The 17,343-nt window shown below is 37.1% G+C and overlaps 1 protein-coding gene across 1 annotated transcript; it reads left to right on the forward strand.

The window, feature by feature from the left end:
• Positions 1-2,563: 2,563 nt before the first annotated feature.
• Positions 2,564-3,555, forward strand: LOC126608097 (major allergen Mal d 1). Its single transcript, XM_050275868.1, has 2 exons — positions 2,564-2,851; positions 3,023-3,555. Exons 1-2 carry the CDS (start codon positions 2,668-2,670, stop codon positions 3,316-3,318), a joined length of 480 nt encoding a protein of 159 aa, XP_050131825.1. The 5' UTR covers positions 2,564-2,667; the 3' UTR covers positions 3,319-3,555.
• The last annotated feature ends 13,788 nt before the right edge of the window (positions 3,556-17,343 follow it).

Below are 17,343 nucleotides of genomic sequence, written 5' to 3' on the forward strand. Positions count from 1 at the left end.
AAACTATTTAGTCAACTATGATTAGTTGATAGAGCAACAAAAAAAAATTATTAATTGGTTGGTTGAAATACAAATAATGAACGTAGTACAGGCTATAACTTGCAGAATCCATTGAATTCGTGATAATATATGGGTGGTAGAAATAGTTTAACAAAACAAAAATAATAATTCATTTATTTGTAAGGAATAAAAGATGTTCGATATACTTTAATTGATTCCAACAGCTGCTAGGAAACTTATATTTAATTGATTACAACAGCTGCTAGGAAACTTATTATATAAGTAGACTAGCTAGTACTTTGGTAGGGGTTTTCACTGTGGTTAGTATTATTCAAGCATCTCTTTTTACTCAAATATTTTTATTAATTTTTTTCTATTGATCTCTTTCAATTTATTTAATTTAACGGCAAAAAATCCAGATGAATACATAAAAAATAAAAATATGTGTGTTGATAACACCATTCTTCATTTTTACAGAAAGACATAAAATAAAATAGTCAGCATAAATGTTATCATGTTCTATGATGACCTTCCTCCAGCTTTCGGCAGAATTATTGCGCAAACTTTTTTATTGGTTTTTTTTTTATAAAGTAAAGTTAATTGGCCACGTTCATGAGATACTACATGCTCAGCTGTAAGTTTGAAGCATGTTGTTGCTGTCCGTATGTGGTATTTGGTAATGTAAACTGCTCCATTAATCCGGATGAGGATCTCTCCAGATTCTCTTTACAGGATCATAAGGATCTTCACATTCTAATCGTTCATCGTATATTATGCGATCAGTTTTCGTCAACTATTATTTATCTTTAATTTTAAATAATAAAATTCAAATAATTTATAATCGCACAATGTACGATAAATAGCTAATATGTGAGGATTCTTAGGATCTCCACAATTGGATCCAGATGGGATCCAAACCCCATTAATCCTACCATTTAGTTCATGTATGAATGAAGCGATTGAATTTTGGTTTCTTACCATTATTTTATGAGAGATTATATCCACACACTTCAAATTACTTCTCTCACATTTTTTTAATTTTTTAATATTTTATACACACCACTAACACTTGATAGAAAAATATTAAAAAATTAAAAGGATGTGAAATTGGTGTGTGTAAATATAATCTCCCTATTTTATTAATCTCAAATTTCATAAATTAGCCTATAACTTGTTAGCAACAAGCCTAAACGCCCAATCAAGGAAAACTACAATATAATACCACTAATTCTAAAAAATCTTAGCAGCGTCTGCCACTAAGAGATGTTGAACAGAAGCAGATCACTTGATCGAAACAAATTGAATTTAGTGATCACGATAAACTAAGGTTAACTAGTTTATCAGCCACAAAATTTATCTCATGATAAATAAATATGACAGAGTTTACAAATCAAAACTTTGGATTATTTTGTCACAATGTAGATATCCATCCCCAAGTATAATCAGGTACCATTAGTTATTCAGCGTTTGTAACGAATTTATTTAATTCCAAGTAAATTAATAAGGAGTTTACTCCAGTGCAAGATATAGAATTTAATTTAGAGAATTTTAACGAAAAGTTTCCGGTTCTGTTCATTTTAACGAAAAATCACATTTTTACATTACAAAGTCAATTCTGGTACTATTCACTTTATCCTTTATTTTGTCCTTATTGTTAAAACTCAAAGTTTTCAAGCGCTTTTTATTAATTTTCCTTTTAATTTATACTAAGAAGTTGTTGAGAAAGCAACTGGAAATTAATGAGAGAAATTGATAGGCAACGTTGACTGCCAGTTGCCATTGTTGAAACAAAAAGAACTCTCAAGTCTTCAACACCCCATCCTCATCCTTTCCCAAATTAAACAAGTGAAAACAAAATTTACCAAGATGATAATTAACCAAGCCAAACTAAAAACGTTTTAACATTTATAATTATTGGTCAATTTTGTCATAATAATGTGTGCTCTTTTATCCTTTGGTTGCCTTTTCCCCTGAACTATATGATTTAAAAAGCTCCAAACATGTTATTTTCAAAAAGCATCGATCGTCTCTTACATTCCTACCTTTTAGAATGTTACCATCTAAATCAAGTGAGATCTGCAGACTGTCACTAGAATCTGAAAAGCAGCCTTGAAAGTTGAAACCCTATGTGCATGCACATCCAGTACTGGGGATGATCATCAAAGGGAAGAATTGAAACCATACATCTAGAAAGCCTTTATTTCCTTGGCTACAAAATCACCGGCCGTCAAAATCCAGTTGGACCTTTTTATTAATCTATTCAAATGAGCTTTATTTGACCAAAACATGGATTTTAATTAAAGATAGTATTATCTACGCACTCAATTTTAATTCTCACACATTCCTCATAATTTTGTTTGTCGGGTCAGATTAATTGAAGAAGATCAATGACTACAATGAACAATGATGTGTGGGAGGTAAAAATGAGTGTGTATACCGTCACTTAGATATATCCAATACACAAGTGACACAAATTATTAAACATTTTAAGATCCTTGTAAATTTGTAGAGATCGAATGATCAAAATGACAAAATGCCCCAAACTCTACTCCTATAAATACCACCTCTCAGCACCCATCTCCAACACAAAACTCTCAACCTTCACTCAAACCATCATCCTTGGTAGTTGCTTTCTTTTGCTCATTCTCAACCCTCTTTTTTCTCATCATGGGTGTCTACACATTTGAGAACGAGTACACCTCTGAGATTCCACCACCAAGATTGTTCAAGGCCTTTGTCCTCGATGCTGATAACCTCATCCCCAAGATTGCACCCCAGGCAATCAAGCATGCTGAGATCCTTGAAGGAGACGGTGGCCCTGGAACCATCAAGAAGATCACTTTTGGTGAAGGTCAGATAATTAGCATTGATAATTATCTAGATGGTTTCGCTTAACAAATTTTATCAACACATATACATGTTGATGTTGTCAAACTATTACAGCGCTAGTGGATTTCTATATATATGATTATGTGCGGTTTATATTCACAGTCTAACAATAAATAATTTATTTGTCTCACAGGCAGCCAATACGGCTACGTGAAGCACAAGATCGACTCGGTTGACGAGGCAAACTACTCATACGCCTACACTTTGATTGAAGGAGATGCTTTGACAGACACCATTGAGAAGGTCTCTTACGAGACCAAGCTGGTGGCATCTGGAAGTGGTTCCATCATCAAGAGTATCAGCCACTACCACACCAAGGGTGATGTTGAGATCAAGGAAGAGCACGTCAAGGCTGGCAAAGAGAAGGCTCATGGTTTGTTCAAGCTTATTGAGAGCTACCTTAAGGGCCACCCCGACGCATACAACTAAATTAATATGTTTCTATGGTATTTTGGGTGTCACCCTTCAGTCGAAGGTTGTGTGGCTTTTCTTTGTATGCTTTTTCTAGTCAGCCCAAAGTAGCCATGGTTTTGGGCACTTTGGCTTTGAAAAATAAGTTTATGGTTGTGATCATCTTCTGGTTGCCCTTGATGTATTTGTTTGAAAAAAAAGTTGCAGACTGTAAGTGTATTATCTATAAATATAATGAAATCAGTTAATGTCTCACTTGCAACCATTGATCATTTTTTTTTCTTTTATTATTATTATTTTGACTAACTTCTTGAAAACCTAAGAGAGATTATATTCACACACCTCAAATTACTTCTCACACCTTTTTAATTTTTTAATATTTTCTACACACCACTAACACTTGATAGAAAAATATTAAAAAATTAAAAGGGTGTGGGAGAAGTAATTTGGGGTGTGTAAATATAATCTCTCAAACCTAAAAATGTTAATTATACATCTTTTAGAGGCAAATCTATTGACACGGGAAATTTTTGAGTTTCACCGATTGATTATAAACAATAATATATTTACACATTTTTAAATAACCATATGTCCATCCTTTTCATATCGTAACAAGTTGTGATGGGACAAATTCTCTCCTTTTCCTAATCCCTTAAGTCTTCAAAACATTATCTAACAAAACCAGATTTTGTCACAACTCTGCAGCATAACCAGAACCCACAAATATTCCAAGTCATCAAATTAAGAATGGCTTCCCCCTGCCCCAAGAGCTAAGAAGAATTTTCAAATCGCTCCCTATGTTAACAGCAATTGACTTGGAAAAGTTGATATTTTGCTTCAGTCTCATTTGGACAACTATACCAAAAACAAACCATAACATCCGTTCAAGAGTTGGGCATCGATAAGGTACTATGAATGTAGTATTATTAGTATGTAGTTCTTGACAAATTTGAGGTAATACTTACTTTTGGTTGGAAAATACGACAACCTAAATTAGGACTCATGCTTTTAAATAACTAAAAGCGAAAAAAAAAAAAATTTAAACCAATCTTTATTAAAAATGTAAGTTAATTTTAGAAAAACACTTCAATTGCTTCATTTAAAAAGCATCAATTATGTGATTCTTAAAGAAATCACGTCAAGTGTTTTTAAAACCAAAAAATATTTTCTCAAAAGTGTTTTCAATTATTATAAAAACACATTTCCAAACGAGATAATTAAAGCCTACTGCTGCTGTCTATCCCAAAAGAAAAGTAACTGTTTCCAACGAAAATGCTAAGTAATAAAGACTGCTGCTCAGTAATTATCATAAACTTTCGTGATAACTTGTAAGTAGTTAAAGATCTACTGAGTAATTTATATTACACCTTTTTTTTTATTTACACATTTTTATTAATTTTGATCATTGATATTTTGATCATTGATATTCTTCAATTCATTCGATTCAATAATTAAAAATTAAAAATAATATGTGCTAACTAAAAATGAATGTATGAATAAATATGTCTTAGAACTAGACAAACATGAACCGGCTAGTTTAGAAATACAATACTTCAAATAGATAATACAACCACAAATAGAAAATTCAAACAGATAAGGAGACGGTCCACTAGTTTGGTGACCCATGACCTAGTGCATGTGCATCCATGATCCATCCACAAATGTGACCAAATACAAATTCCAACAAATCTGAGAAAGATATTGCAGAAAGAGAAAAACCATTATTTAAAATTTTGAACCACTTGTCATTCAGTATTATAGTTAGTGGTATTCTTCTTTAAGAAGTAGGATTCTCTCCTCTCTTTATTTTCCTCTCATTCACTCTTCTCTTATTTGAACGGTCACGGTTAGGTCACGTCAACATTTTATATTAATTTTTTTTATAAAAAGAAGAAAGACAAAATAGAGAATGTGGGAGTGAGAGGAGGGGATGGAAAGATAAGGAGAGAGAATCATAGTCCTTATTCACTTGTAAGTAAAATGTTTTAGGTTCGAATCTCGCAGATAACAAATTCAATACCAAATTAGATTGTTCATTATGTAGATTAGCCGAATTCCCTCTTCCCTTAATGTACATTATCGTTGCACTAAAATTTTTTTATATATAATTGGAACGACTTTCTTGGCCGGTAGATCGTGTGACTTGAGCCGGTGACTCAGTCTCCGTCAACCAAGGATTTTTAGGGTTGGCATAATAAAAGTATGATGAACCAGATTATACAAAAGGCAAGTCTACGATGGTAGTGTATACGTACTACCATCAACACATATGTACTGCATACGAAAAGAAATAATGACGAAAAATTAAAATTGATGCAGCTTAATTATCCAAACAAAATGGTGATACAGAATTAAAGATGGTAGTTTGCTTCCCGACAAGGTCTTCTGGTTTTAAGGAATACATCCAAATTAAAAAGCATATTGAAAAGTCGTTGGTTGCTAGACTTTTTCTTTGGAGTACATTGGGTTTATTGTCATTTGAAGGTTGCGCCAGAGGACCCACAAATTCAGGATTGAAAGAGTAAGGCTTAAGACGTATACGACAAAAAACTTCACGTACAACTTACTTACAATGTACATGACTATTGAAGGGTTAAATAATACTAAGTTTTAAGTTAAGGTAATAATACCGTCGTGATGTTGACATGACTTGCTTATAACCCTTTACTCCACTATTTATTGTAACAAAAGTTTCTTACGTGATAGTAGGGTTAGAGCAACTCTACCTTGAAGCCCTCCCTCCTTCTAAGCAATTCACTATTCAATCCACCATGTGAACAGTAACTGTTATAATGAACAGTAATTGCTTTTTGCATCTTCATCTATGCACTTGAATAGCCCTAGCAATAGGTAATAAAATATTATTAATTTTTTTTTTTACAAAATAATACTAAATAAATTTATTTGTAATTTCAGATAAGATATTTTAAATCGTTCTCGTTACGCCACGTGTCATTTACCCAAAATGACTATTATTAGGCATAGATTTCGACAAAGACTCGAACTTTCAAAACATGTAAAATCAAAGTAACAAACTTTATTAACTGGAAATTCACACCCAAAAGCACACAGAAAAATCCAAGCAAGATCCATAAGGGAGCATGAATTACATACACAATGAACTGGGTAGAACTCAACTTATCATCAAAATCATTTCTTGTTTCATTTGTACCATCATATAAAACCATTTCTTTAAATCAGCTTCAACATCCAAATCCCACAAAATTTTTAAACATAAAGCAACAAAATACACAATTTAACGCATATTCCAAATCCCAATCACAAAATGCATGAGAGAGAGAGAGAGAGAGAGAGAGAGAGAGAGAGAGAGAGAGAGAGAGAGAGAGAGAGAGAGAGAGAGAGAAGAAACTGACTTATTGTGACAAAACCCAACTCTCAGAACCTAGTGAAGTACTCATAGGAGGCTTAAAGAACACCAGAACGGAGATGAGATTTTTTCAGTCAGTGGATTCAAAGTGAAAAAAAATGGATATTTTTAATGGCAGAAGATATGATTTGAGGGTGAAATATTGGAAACCCAGATCAAAAAGTAAAGAGATTTAAAGAGATTGGGTATTGGCATGTGAGACTGGGCAAGCTGCTGCGAACCTAAGAAATTGGTTCAACTGAAACGGGTTCGACTGGACCGACGCCAGGCATGGCGTCAGCCTGATGTCATACCCCTCGGGCTGAAGGGCTAGCAATCCCTCACGGGCCTGGCCCTCGAGCTCCCACCCTCACTCGAGCTGACCAACGCTGGAGCCGAACCCACCGGCCCTCGGGCTCTTTCCTCTCGCCTATCCCCCTGAGCAAGGTCCAACGGTGGACTTGCTCTTAAAGGGTGATTTTCAGACGATCGGAATTCATTCCAAAACTTGTGGATCTAATTGAAAGCTTTGAATTATTCGAATAACAACAACTTATTATGTGTTAAATTATCCAAACTAATTATTTGTTACATGACCACTTGTGATTGCGCATGTCAATATGGAGGAACTGTGTTAGAACCAAGAAATTTGCAAAGAACTTCTGTAAAGCAAGGTTCAAAAGCTCACTTAAAAAGGGAGAATTCTTATTAAATGAAAAACAACTACTGTGGTTATTAAATAGCTTTACTCTTGAACTAGAAGAAAGAGCAACTGCCCACGATTTTACAGGTCCTATAATTGTGGTAAAGACTATGTCAAAAATAGAAAATGCAAGCTTGTCCCTCAAGTATAGGGATTATTGGACTCCTACATGACTAACAACCCTAAAAACTAGGAACCCTAGTAGTAACGGCTAGAAATCTTAACAACTTCAACATCCTCCCTTAAACTGAATACCACAGATATTCAGTCTACTGAAACTTGCAAACACCTAGTAAACCTCGCATCTTCAGAAAAGCATCAACCTTCAATGGTTTTGTTAAGACATCTGCAATTTGTTCTTGAGTTGAACACTGCACCAGCTCCAAAACCCACTTTTGACCAAATCTCAAAGAAAATGAAACCTTGCATCAATATGCTTGCTACGACCATGCATCACAGGATTCTTTGAGAGTTTGATCGTCGAAACATTATCACAATATACCAAGGTTGGACTACACTGCTCCTGATTAAGACTCTTCAAGATCCTTCTTAACCATACAACTTGGCATATACTCGATGCTGCTGCCATGAATTCCACTTCAATGGTGGATAAAGTAACAACTGGTTGTTTCTTTGAGGACCAAGAAACAGCACCTAAACTCATTATAAACACGTAACCTGAGGTGCTCTTTCTATCATCTTGAACACCAGCATAGTCACTATCCGTATATCCAATAAGCTCATCAATTCCTCCCTTCTTGTAGAAAATCCCTAAGTCAATAGTCCTTTTAACGTACCTTAGAGCCTTTTTTGTTGTCTGCAAGTGAGACTCAGTTGGACGCTCCATCTATCTACTGATCAAACTAAATCGGGACGTGTGGCTATTATATACATAAGGTTTCCCACCATTTGTTTGTAAACAGTGCTATTAGCTTCGACTCCTTGTGAGTTTAAAACTAGGGACCATAGGATTAAGAACTGAGTTACACTGATCCACGTTAAATCTCTCTAAGACCTCTTGAGCATACTTTCGCTGACTGATAAAGATCCCATCAAAACTTTGTATCACTTCAATACCAAGGAAATATCTCATTTTTCCAAGGTCAGTCATGTCGAATCTACCATCATAGACTTCTTAAATTGTTCGAACATTGTTTCATCATTGCCAGTAAAAATGAAATCATCAACATAAAGACACACTATTAAAATTTTACCTCATTCTGCTGTCTTAATGAACAAGGTATGCTCATAAGGACACTTGTTGAATCCCTCCTTAATGAAGTAGGACTCTATACGACTATATCAGGCTCGGGGAGCTTGTTTAAGTCCATATAAAGCCTTTTTAAGTCGATATACCTTAGACTCATACCCATTTTGTTCATATCCAGGTGGCTGATCGATAAACACATCTTTATTAATCTCCCTATGCATAAATGCAGATTTGACATCAAGATGATAGATCACCTAATTCTTTTAAGCAGCAAGGGAAATGACAATTCGAATGGTGTCTAGGTGAGCCACTGGTGCGAATACCTCTGCATAATCGATCCCATATTCTTGACAGTATCCCTTAGCAACTAGTCGAGTTTTGTACTTGTTTATTTCCACATTCTCATTGAGTTTTTTCTTAAACACCCACTTTAATCCAATTGTTTTCCCTCCTGGTGGCAACTCCATCAATTCCCATGTATTGTTCTTCTATATGGCTTGTATCTCTTGATCCATAACTTGTCTCCATTTTCCAAACTTCACATCTTCTTCAAAGGTCGTGGGATCTTGATTAGTAAATAACACCAAGTCAGCCATGCTAGCATTCTCATCATCAGATAGACCTTGACCTGTTTCATAATCTCTCATCCAAGTTGGTGGTCTTTGAGTTCGTCCTATACGAGGTGAGATCTCATCATTTTGAATGTCTCCTTCAACCAATGAGCCACTTTGATCAGACTCATATTCAGTCTCTCCCACAACTTCATCAATTTCAGACTTGAGGTCAATTTCCTTCCTTAATATGCTAACTTCTTCATCAATATCCCACTCAAGATCTGCCAATATAGCCTCCTTGTGACTATCATCCCAACTCCATTGTTGATCATCTTCAAACACAACATCTCGGTTTATAACTATTTTATGTAAAACAGGATCAAATAGTCAATAAGTCTTAGATTCCTCACTTACCCTAAACAATATGCACTTATAACTCTTGGCATCGAGCTTCACCCTTTTGTTGTCAGGTACATAAACATGAGCAATGCAACCAAAAATCCTGAAATGATCCAACGATAGTTTGTGTCCATTCCAAGCCTCCTCAGGTGTCTTGTTCTTCATAGCAAGAGTAGGGCATCGATTCAACACATGTATCGTCCAATTCACTACTGCATGCCAGAAAGTTTTGGGAATTTACTTTGCTGATAACATGTTTCGCACCATATTCATTATTGTGCGATTCGTCATTTCTACGACACTGTTCTGTTGGGAGTGTAAGCTGCTTATGAATCCCATTCTCATGACAGAAATTTGTAAACTCATGCGAGGTGAACTCTCATTCTCGATCTGTTCTCAAACTTCTTATGAATGCCCCAAATTCTTTTTCAACCCATGCTTTGAAGGATTTGAATGTGCCAAATGCTTTTGACTTTTCCACTAAGAAATAGACCCATGTTTTTATGCTGAAATCATCAATAAAGGTGATGAGATACCTTTTGTTGTTGTTCGAGGTAAGGTTAATTGGTCTGCATTTATCAGCATGCATCAACTGAAGAATCTTGAAGGCTCTCCATAAGTTTTCTTTGGGAAATAGATCTCGGTGATGTCTTCCTACCAATCAATCTTCACACACCCTTTGAGAGGCTGTGAAGTGAGGCAATCTTTCCACCATTTGCTTTTGTTGAAGCACTTTAAGCCCATTCCAGCTGAGATGCCCATAGCGACAGTGCCAAAGTCTTGCTTGATCTGTGGTCAACGAGGAGAAACAATTTTGTTCCTTTGGTGGACAACAAGCCATCATTACAAACATTCTATTATCACTCATCTTGGTCTCCATGATTAAACCTCTCTCAGAGTGAAAGATCTTGCATTTTCCATGTTGAATGAGTATTGTAAGCCCTTTATCTTGCAACTGACTAATGCTTAACAAATTATTTTTCAAATTTGGCACGTAGAAAACACCTGTGATCACATGCACAATGACATTCACCTCCATTCGCACATTTCCCTTGCCTTGCACGTCAAACTCGAATCATTTCCCGGTTTCACTGATTATCTGAAAATGCTATCAAGCTCACAAAATATGTCCTGCTTGCCACATATATGATTGTTGTAGCCAGAATTAAAAAACTATATGTGCTCCATTGTTGCCTCCTTGAACTCCACAAGTGTTATCAACAACATCTCTTCCTTTGTCTCCACATAGTTTGTTTTCTCTTGCTTAGGTTTCTTAGGACACTCCCACTGAAAGTGCCCTAGTTCATGGCAGTTATAGCATTCTAGGGTTGACTTATCAAACCCTAGCCTACCCCGTCCTTTTCCTCTGCCTCGATAAGTTCCTCGATCTCGTCATCTTTACTAGACTCCATGGGTGATTTAGAGTGCTTGTTCATCCAACACATGTCGATTTATCCTTTGCTCATGCACCAAAAGACTACTATAAAGTTCATCTATGGACAGGGTGTCCAGATCATTAAATTCCTTAATTGAACATACAACATAATCATATTTCAAAGTCGTGGACCTCAAAATTTTCTCAATGATCACCACATCATCCATCTTCTCCCCGTGAGTTCTCATATTGTTGGCTATGGAAAGTGTACTCCCAAAGTAGTCATTGATTGTTTCTCCATTCTTCATGTGCAGCACCTCGAACTCTTTGCGAAGAGTCTGCAATTGAGCACGCTTTACATGTGCAATCCCTTGATATTTTTGTTTCAAGGAATCCCATATATCCTTCTTCAGAATGGTCTCCAATATTGACCGATCAATGGCTTGGAACAAATAGTTCTTGCCCTTCAAATCCTTCAGCTTCAGTTCATCTAGAGTCTTCTTCTGTACTTCACTGGAATCTGATCCCCCTAGTGCAGCAGCGATCCCCATCTCCACCAAGTTCCAATACTTTTTGGAACGAAGAAAATTCTCCATTAGCATGCTCTAGTAGTCGTAGTGTCCATCAAACCTTGGAATGGCTGGTTGCATGAAACTGTTCTCAAATACCATGTCTTGTTTCTTCACTCTAGCACCTGGGTTGCAAGCTTTTTAATCAAGCCCCGTAGCAGGGCTTTGATACCAAATGTTAGAACCAAGAAATTTGCAAAGAACTTCTGTAAGGCAAGGTTTGAAAGCTCACGTAAACAAGGGAGAATTCTTATTAAATGAAAAACAACTACTATGGTTATTAAATAGCCTTACACTTGAACTAGAAGAAAGAGCAACTGCCCACAATTTTACAGGTACTATAATCGTGGTAAAGACTACGTCAAAAACAGAAAATGCAAGCTTGTCCCTCAAGTATAAGGATTATTGAACTCCTACGTGACTGACAACCCTAAAAATTGAGAACCCTAGTAGTAACGGCTAGAAATCCTAACAACTTCAACAAGTTGGTCTAGACAGTCTAGACTCATGAGTCATGAGGCAGAGAAAAATATAAGAAAGAAACGATCAGAGAAACGATAGAAACGAAACATAAAGTCATCTGTATGTATATTGAGCATTGACAACTCAACCTTCCTTAATTACCTCTTCAGTCATCTAAGTATTGAGTATCATATTTGACAGCTAACCCCCTGTATTTTTTAAATACGTCAAACTATTCATTTTATAAATAAAATCTAATGGGACGTAGAAGAAGCAACTTGGAAAATATATTATGCGTGTTGATTTGGAGCAATCTGATCTGATCTACATAAAATCTTCTATATATATTTGGGTAAAGAATAAGTTTTCTTAATGTGATCAAATGTCTAAGCCTGTTTTTTAATGTAAATAAGAAATCGTTCAAATTGGTGTAAGCCTAAAACTAGGATTAAGGCTTTTGTTTTCTTTTTCATTGACAAATTTATTAAGATCACCACAATGGTGGAAATGTATAGAGTCATTGCATGATGGGGTGGGTTAGAACTGATGAGTAGATTTTACATTACATATTTTACCCTAATCTTAATTTATTTTGGTTATTATTTTGGAAGAATTTTGATACTTTTAAATGTATTTTCAATATATGAGTTCCGACTTCTTCTGGGGGAAAACGTGACCAAATGGATGAATTTTGGAGTAATTTTAGTTGGAGGACGTTCGTGAGTCACTTAGCTTGATCGTGTCAAAATATCATATTTTTCCACCAATCGATTATTTTCTGACAATAGAATAAAAGAGCAGTGCGCAACGCTAAAGTGACATTTTGGGCTTGATTACGAGCTTTGGAGCCCAAGATGACCTATTTTGGAGTTGGCCCCTTCTGGAGATGTGTTCAGAATGTTTCGATCTTATAAAAAAAGCTATCATGGGCCGGATTTGAAAGAGATTTGAGGGTAAAACATGACTGAACAGTTTCCTTGCAGATTCTCCTAGCTTAATTAGAATTTTATTCTCTATAATATTTTATTTTTATTTGCTTTCCTAGTTTGATAAAAGGACTTTATTAGGGATTATGCGATAGCTGATGAGAGGGATATAAGGCTTTGGCTGGCCTTACTCTTTTGACGACTTCTTTTAGGCGACTTTGGAGATAGGAAATTGTCTAAGGTTCTTGAAGATTTTCAGACTTTTACTTTAAGGTGTTTTTAATCCTTTTTTTTCCATAATAATATTTTTAATTATGAATATGTGTAACTAATCTGTTTTGTTAGGGCGAAGCCGTGAGCCTTAACATGAATATGTAATTTTTATTTAATTGCTTGTGATTGATTGCATGCATGCTTTGAATTATTGATCACTGTTTTAAACTATCTAATTGTCATAATGCTTGATCACCAATACGTGGAGCTAGGAATTTTTCACTGAGTGGATCTTATGCTTGATCACCAATACGAGGAGTTAAGAATTTTTCACCGGGTGGGCTAGCTTAAAGATTTATATCTTTATAAACAAAAAAACATGATATTGTATTTTCACAGTATCAGCTAGCTAAAGAAAATTTTGACAAGGTGAGCCATGAATTTTTGTTATTAAACAAATTAATACGTGTTTAAATTCAAATAATTCCAAACTTGTACATATACAAAAATTGATGAGAAAAAAGAATGTAAGAAAAAGAGATAGTTTGTAAACTGTATTATATCATTTTATATAATCAAACCAAGAGAATTTGGATTAGTGACTAAATATATGGTAAGCTACATTCGAAAATCAATAAAAATTACATGTCAAATTTTATTTTTCACTAAAAGCTACATGGGCTATAGCCCAAGGTAGCCCTTAAAGTGGCTCCGCCAGTGACCAATATGATCTTTAGAAAAGTAATTTGATGTAATTTTGGTCAAAAGGTTCCCTGAAATTGACGCTAGCTTCTTGTGGTTAGTAATTGTAATTTCACTTAGGATGAATATCACGTTTTAAGGGTTCTATGGTTTTTCAAATGGTTTTCATAAAACTTAATAAGTGTTTTATGTTCATATTTGATCCGAACGTCCGAACGCGTTACATGTTAGATATACGTTATATGTTGGAGATTCCAAGTAGGACATATATTAAGAAAATCTAACCTTCAAAATACGCATGGGTAATTCATAAGTGATTGGAAGAACTACGTATGATTGTTAAAGTGATAGCAGAACCCTATTGTCTCTTTAAATTGATTTTCTTTAAATTGTTTTATAGTCAATTTATTTAATTATTTTTATTTTAAATTCGTTTTTAATATTTTAAATTTCAAAATCAACATTTTCCAAACTTTGTTTTAAATAATTAATTAAGAGTTGGTTTTAAATACAAATTATTCATTCAATTCCGGTGGAAAACGATCTTACTTCTGTAGACATCGAAATTTTGGTAAATAAATGTTGACCGATAAATCAAAGTGTCAACGCTCATGTATTACATAAATTTTACACGTAACGTGTGACTCAACGAAAATTGAAATCAGTTGGAAAAGTCATCAAATAGGACACGTGTCAACACCTGGCAGAAATGACTTATTTCATCTGGGATATTATATTCAAAATTAGGCTTTGGAAAATTCTATAAATACAAGCCCATTTCATTCATAGGGGGGACCAATTCATATTACACCTTGAAGCTCTGAAGCTCTGAAACTCCGAAGCTCTCAAGCATCCAGGTTCCCGAAGAATCAAGAAAGCCTTCTTCGTTCTTCGTTCATCGTTCTTCCAAGATCAAGCCCCAACGGCCCTTTGGATCAACAATCATCCACCAATTCAAGATCAAGCCCCGACGGCCCTTGAAGAAAGTGTTCTTCGTTCTTCGTTCATCGTTCTTCCAAGATCAAGCCCCGACGGCCCTTGGATCAACCATCCACCAATTCAAGATCAAGCCCCGACGGCCCTTGAAGAAAGCACCATCGTTCATCATCCGTTCATCCAAGATCAAGCCCCAACGGCCCCTTTGGATCGACAACATCAACAAAATCTGCTCATCCGCTGTTCATCAAGCCCAAGCCCCGTCGGCCCTTGAAGAAAGCGTTCATCGTTCATCACTGTTCTTCGAGATCAAGCCCAGAAGCCCTCGAAGATCCGTTCAAGCCCAAAAGCTCTCGAAGATCCGTTCGTCACTGTTCTTCGAGTTCAAGCCCAAAAGCCCTCGGAAATCCGTTCATCACTGTTCTTCAAGTTCAAGCCCAAAAGCCCTTGAAGATCCGTCAATCACCATTCTTCAAGATCAAGCCCAAAAGCCCTTGAAGATCCGTTCATCCTCGTTCATCCAAGATCAAGCCTCGACGGCCCTTGGATCAAACGAAACATCCACAAATCAACACCTTACGGAGATCGAATCAGAGGATCAAAATAGAGAGAGATTGTAACCCAAAATCATCAAAATACATAATATTTGTTTGTGCGCGTTGTTCTTGTCTCTTTCGTTTCAGGAATTTTCCGTGTTCACAAATTGGCACGCCCAGTGGGACAATCTCTACCTCTCATCTCTTTCTCCGTTCAGGGAATCCAAGCACACCTCAAAGTCAATGGCATCAAGCAAGGGACAAGCCGTTCTTGCAACCACTGATGGAAGGATCCTAAGCACTTCTGCCGCAAACGGACAATCCATTGGCGCCACAACCGCTCCTCAACATGCTGCTTCAAAATTGGTGCCGCTAAAAGAGCGAGGGGAGCATCAAAGGTGTGAGTCTGTCATCAACCTGACCTTGCTGGGGGCACCGAAGCATGCTGCTGAGGCACACAAGTTGACATCCCAAAGCACCCAACGACGTTCTTCATCAGCATCCTGGATGTCTAAAGGAAAGTCACGTCTATTGGTCGCACAAGTCATGACTATCGGCGTTACCTCCGTTGAAGAACAACTGGCTCAAATGAATGAAGCGATCGCAAGGCTAACCCGAACTGTGGAAGAAAAAGACTTGCAAATTGCAGCACTAGTCAACCGACTGGAGGCGCAGGACGGCGATAAACCTGACCCAGAGAATGATCCACTAAAGAGAAGAGATGACGAAGAAGATGAGCCTCAGGTGGAGAAAAACGATGCAAAGCCGAAGCCAGACCAAGCAGCAGCACTCATGGGATCTATTTCTATCCAGCAGCTGCAAGAGATGATCACCAACACCATCAAGGCACAGTACGAAGGGAGCTCAAATACCTCCGGGTTGTACTCAAAGCCGTATTCAAAGAAGATCGACGCCTTAAGGATGCCGAAGGGTTATCAACCACCAAAGTTAATGCAATTTGATGGAAAGGGAAACCCGAAACAGCACGTTGCCCACTTCGTTGAAACTTGCAACAACGCAGGAACCGAAGGGGATTACCTCGCCAAGCAGTTTGTGCGCTCGCTGAAAGGAAACGCCTTTGAGTGGTACACAGACCTAGAGCCTGAGTCCATCAACAGCTGGGAGCAGTTAGAGCGGGAATTCCTCAACCGCTTCTATAGTACCCGCCGCACTGTGAGCATGCTAGAGCTGACGAGCACGAAGCAATGGAAGGAAGAACCAGTCATGGACTACATCAACCGATGGCGTAATCTAAGCCTCGACTGTAAGGACAGACTCTCCGAGATTTCTTCAATCGAGATGTGCATCCAAGGCATGCAATGGGGTTTGCAATACATCCTTCAAGGCATTAAACCACGGACCTTCGAGGAATTGGCTACTCGCGCCCATGACATGGAGTTGAGCATCGCCCATCATGGGAAGAAAGAACCGATCGCCGACTACAAGAACGACAAAGTTCTTGGGACAAAGGTGGAAAAGGCCACATGGAAACCCACCAAGGAAGCGATGACGGTCAACACAACTCCCGTCAAAATCTCCACACGAGGCAAGGCGATTCAAACCGAAGCTTTTCGTGATCAAGAGATGCGTAGACGCACTCTGAAGGAGCTTGAGGAGAAGATTTATCCATTCCCCGACTCTGATGTAGTTGCCATGCTGGATGACCTGTTGGACAAGAAGGTGATCAGTTTGCCTGAGTGCAGACGGCCGGAAGAGATGAATCGTACCGACAACCCAAGGTACTGTAAATTCCACCGCTTCATCAGTCATCCGACAGAAAAAATGTTTCGTGCTGAAAGATCTCATCATGAAGCTGGCTCAGAAAGGAATCATCGAGCTAGATCTTGACGAAGTGGCGAAGTCAAACTATACCACCTTCACTTCTTGCTCTTCCGACTCAAGGTTTTCACTTCAACCGCTGGGGGCATCCTCCAAGACAAGCAAAGTAGAAGGATGGACTCAAGTCACTCCTAAGAAATTGCACAAGAAGCATACGTCTCATCCACAAGTCCGCCAATCGGAAAGGGGGCAAAGCAACTCTTGTCAACCTTCAAAGCAACGTGAACGTGTTGAAGATGATGAAATTTCGAC

Source organism: Malus sylvestris, chromosome 16 (assembly GCF_916048215.2).
Source record: "Malus sylvestris chromosome 16, drMalSylv7.2, whole genome shotgun sequence".
Lineage (NCBI taxonomy): Eukaryota > Viridiplantae > Streptophyta > Magnoliopsida > Rosales > Rosaceae > Malus > Malus sylvestris.

Bases quoted from the DNA above. Each gene is read 5' to 3' on its own strand.
- LOC126608097 (XM_050275868.1), top strand. From the start codon at position 2,668: ATGGGTGTCTACACATTTGAGAACGAGTACACCTCTGAGATTCCACCA. The intron at 2,852-3,022 runs GTCAGATAATTA...TTTGTCTCACAG, and splicing joins GAAGATCACTTTTGGTGAAG to GCAGCCAATACGGCTACGTG.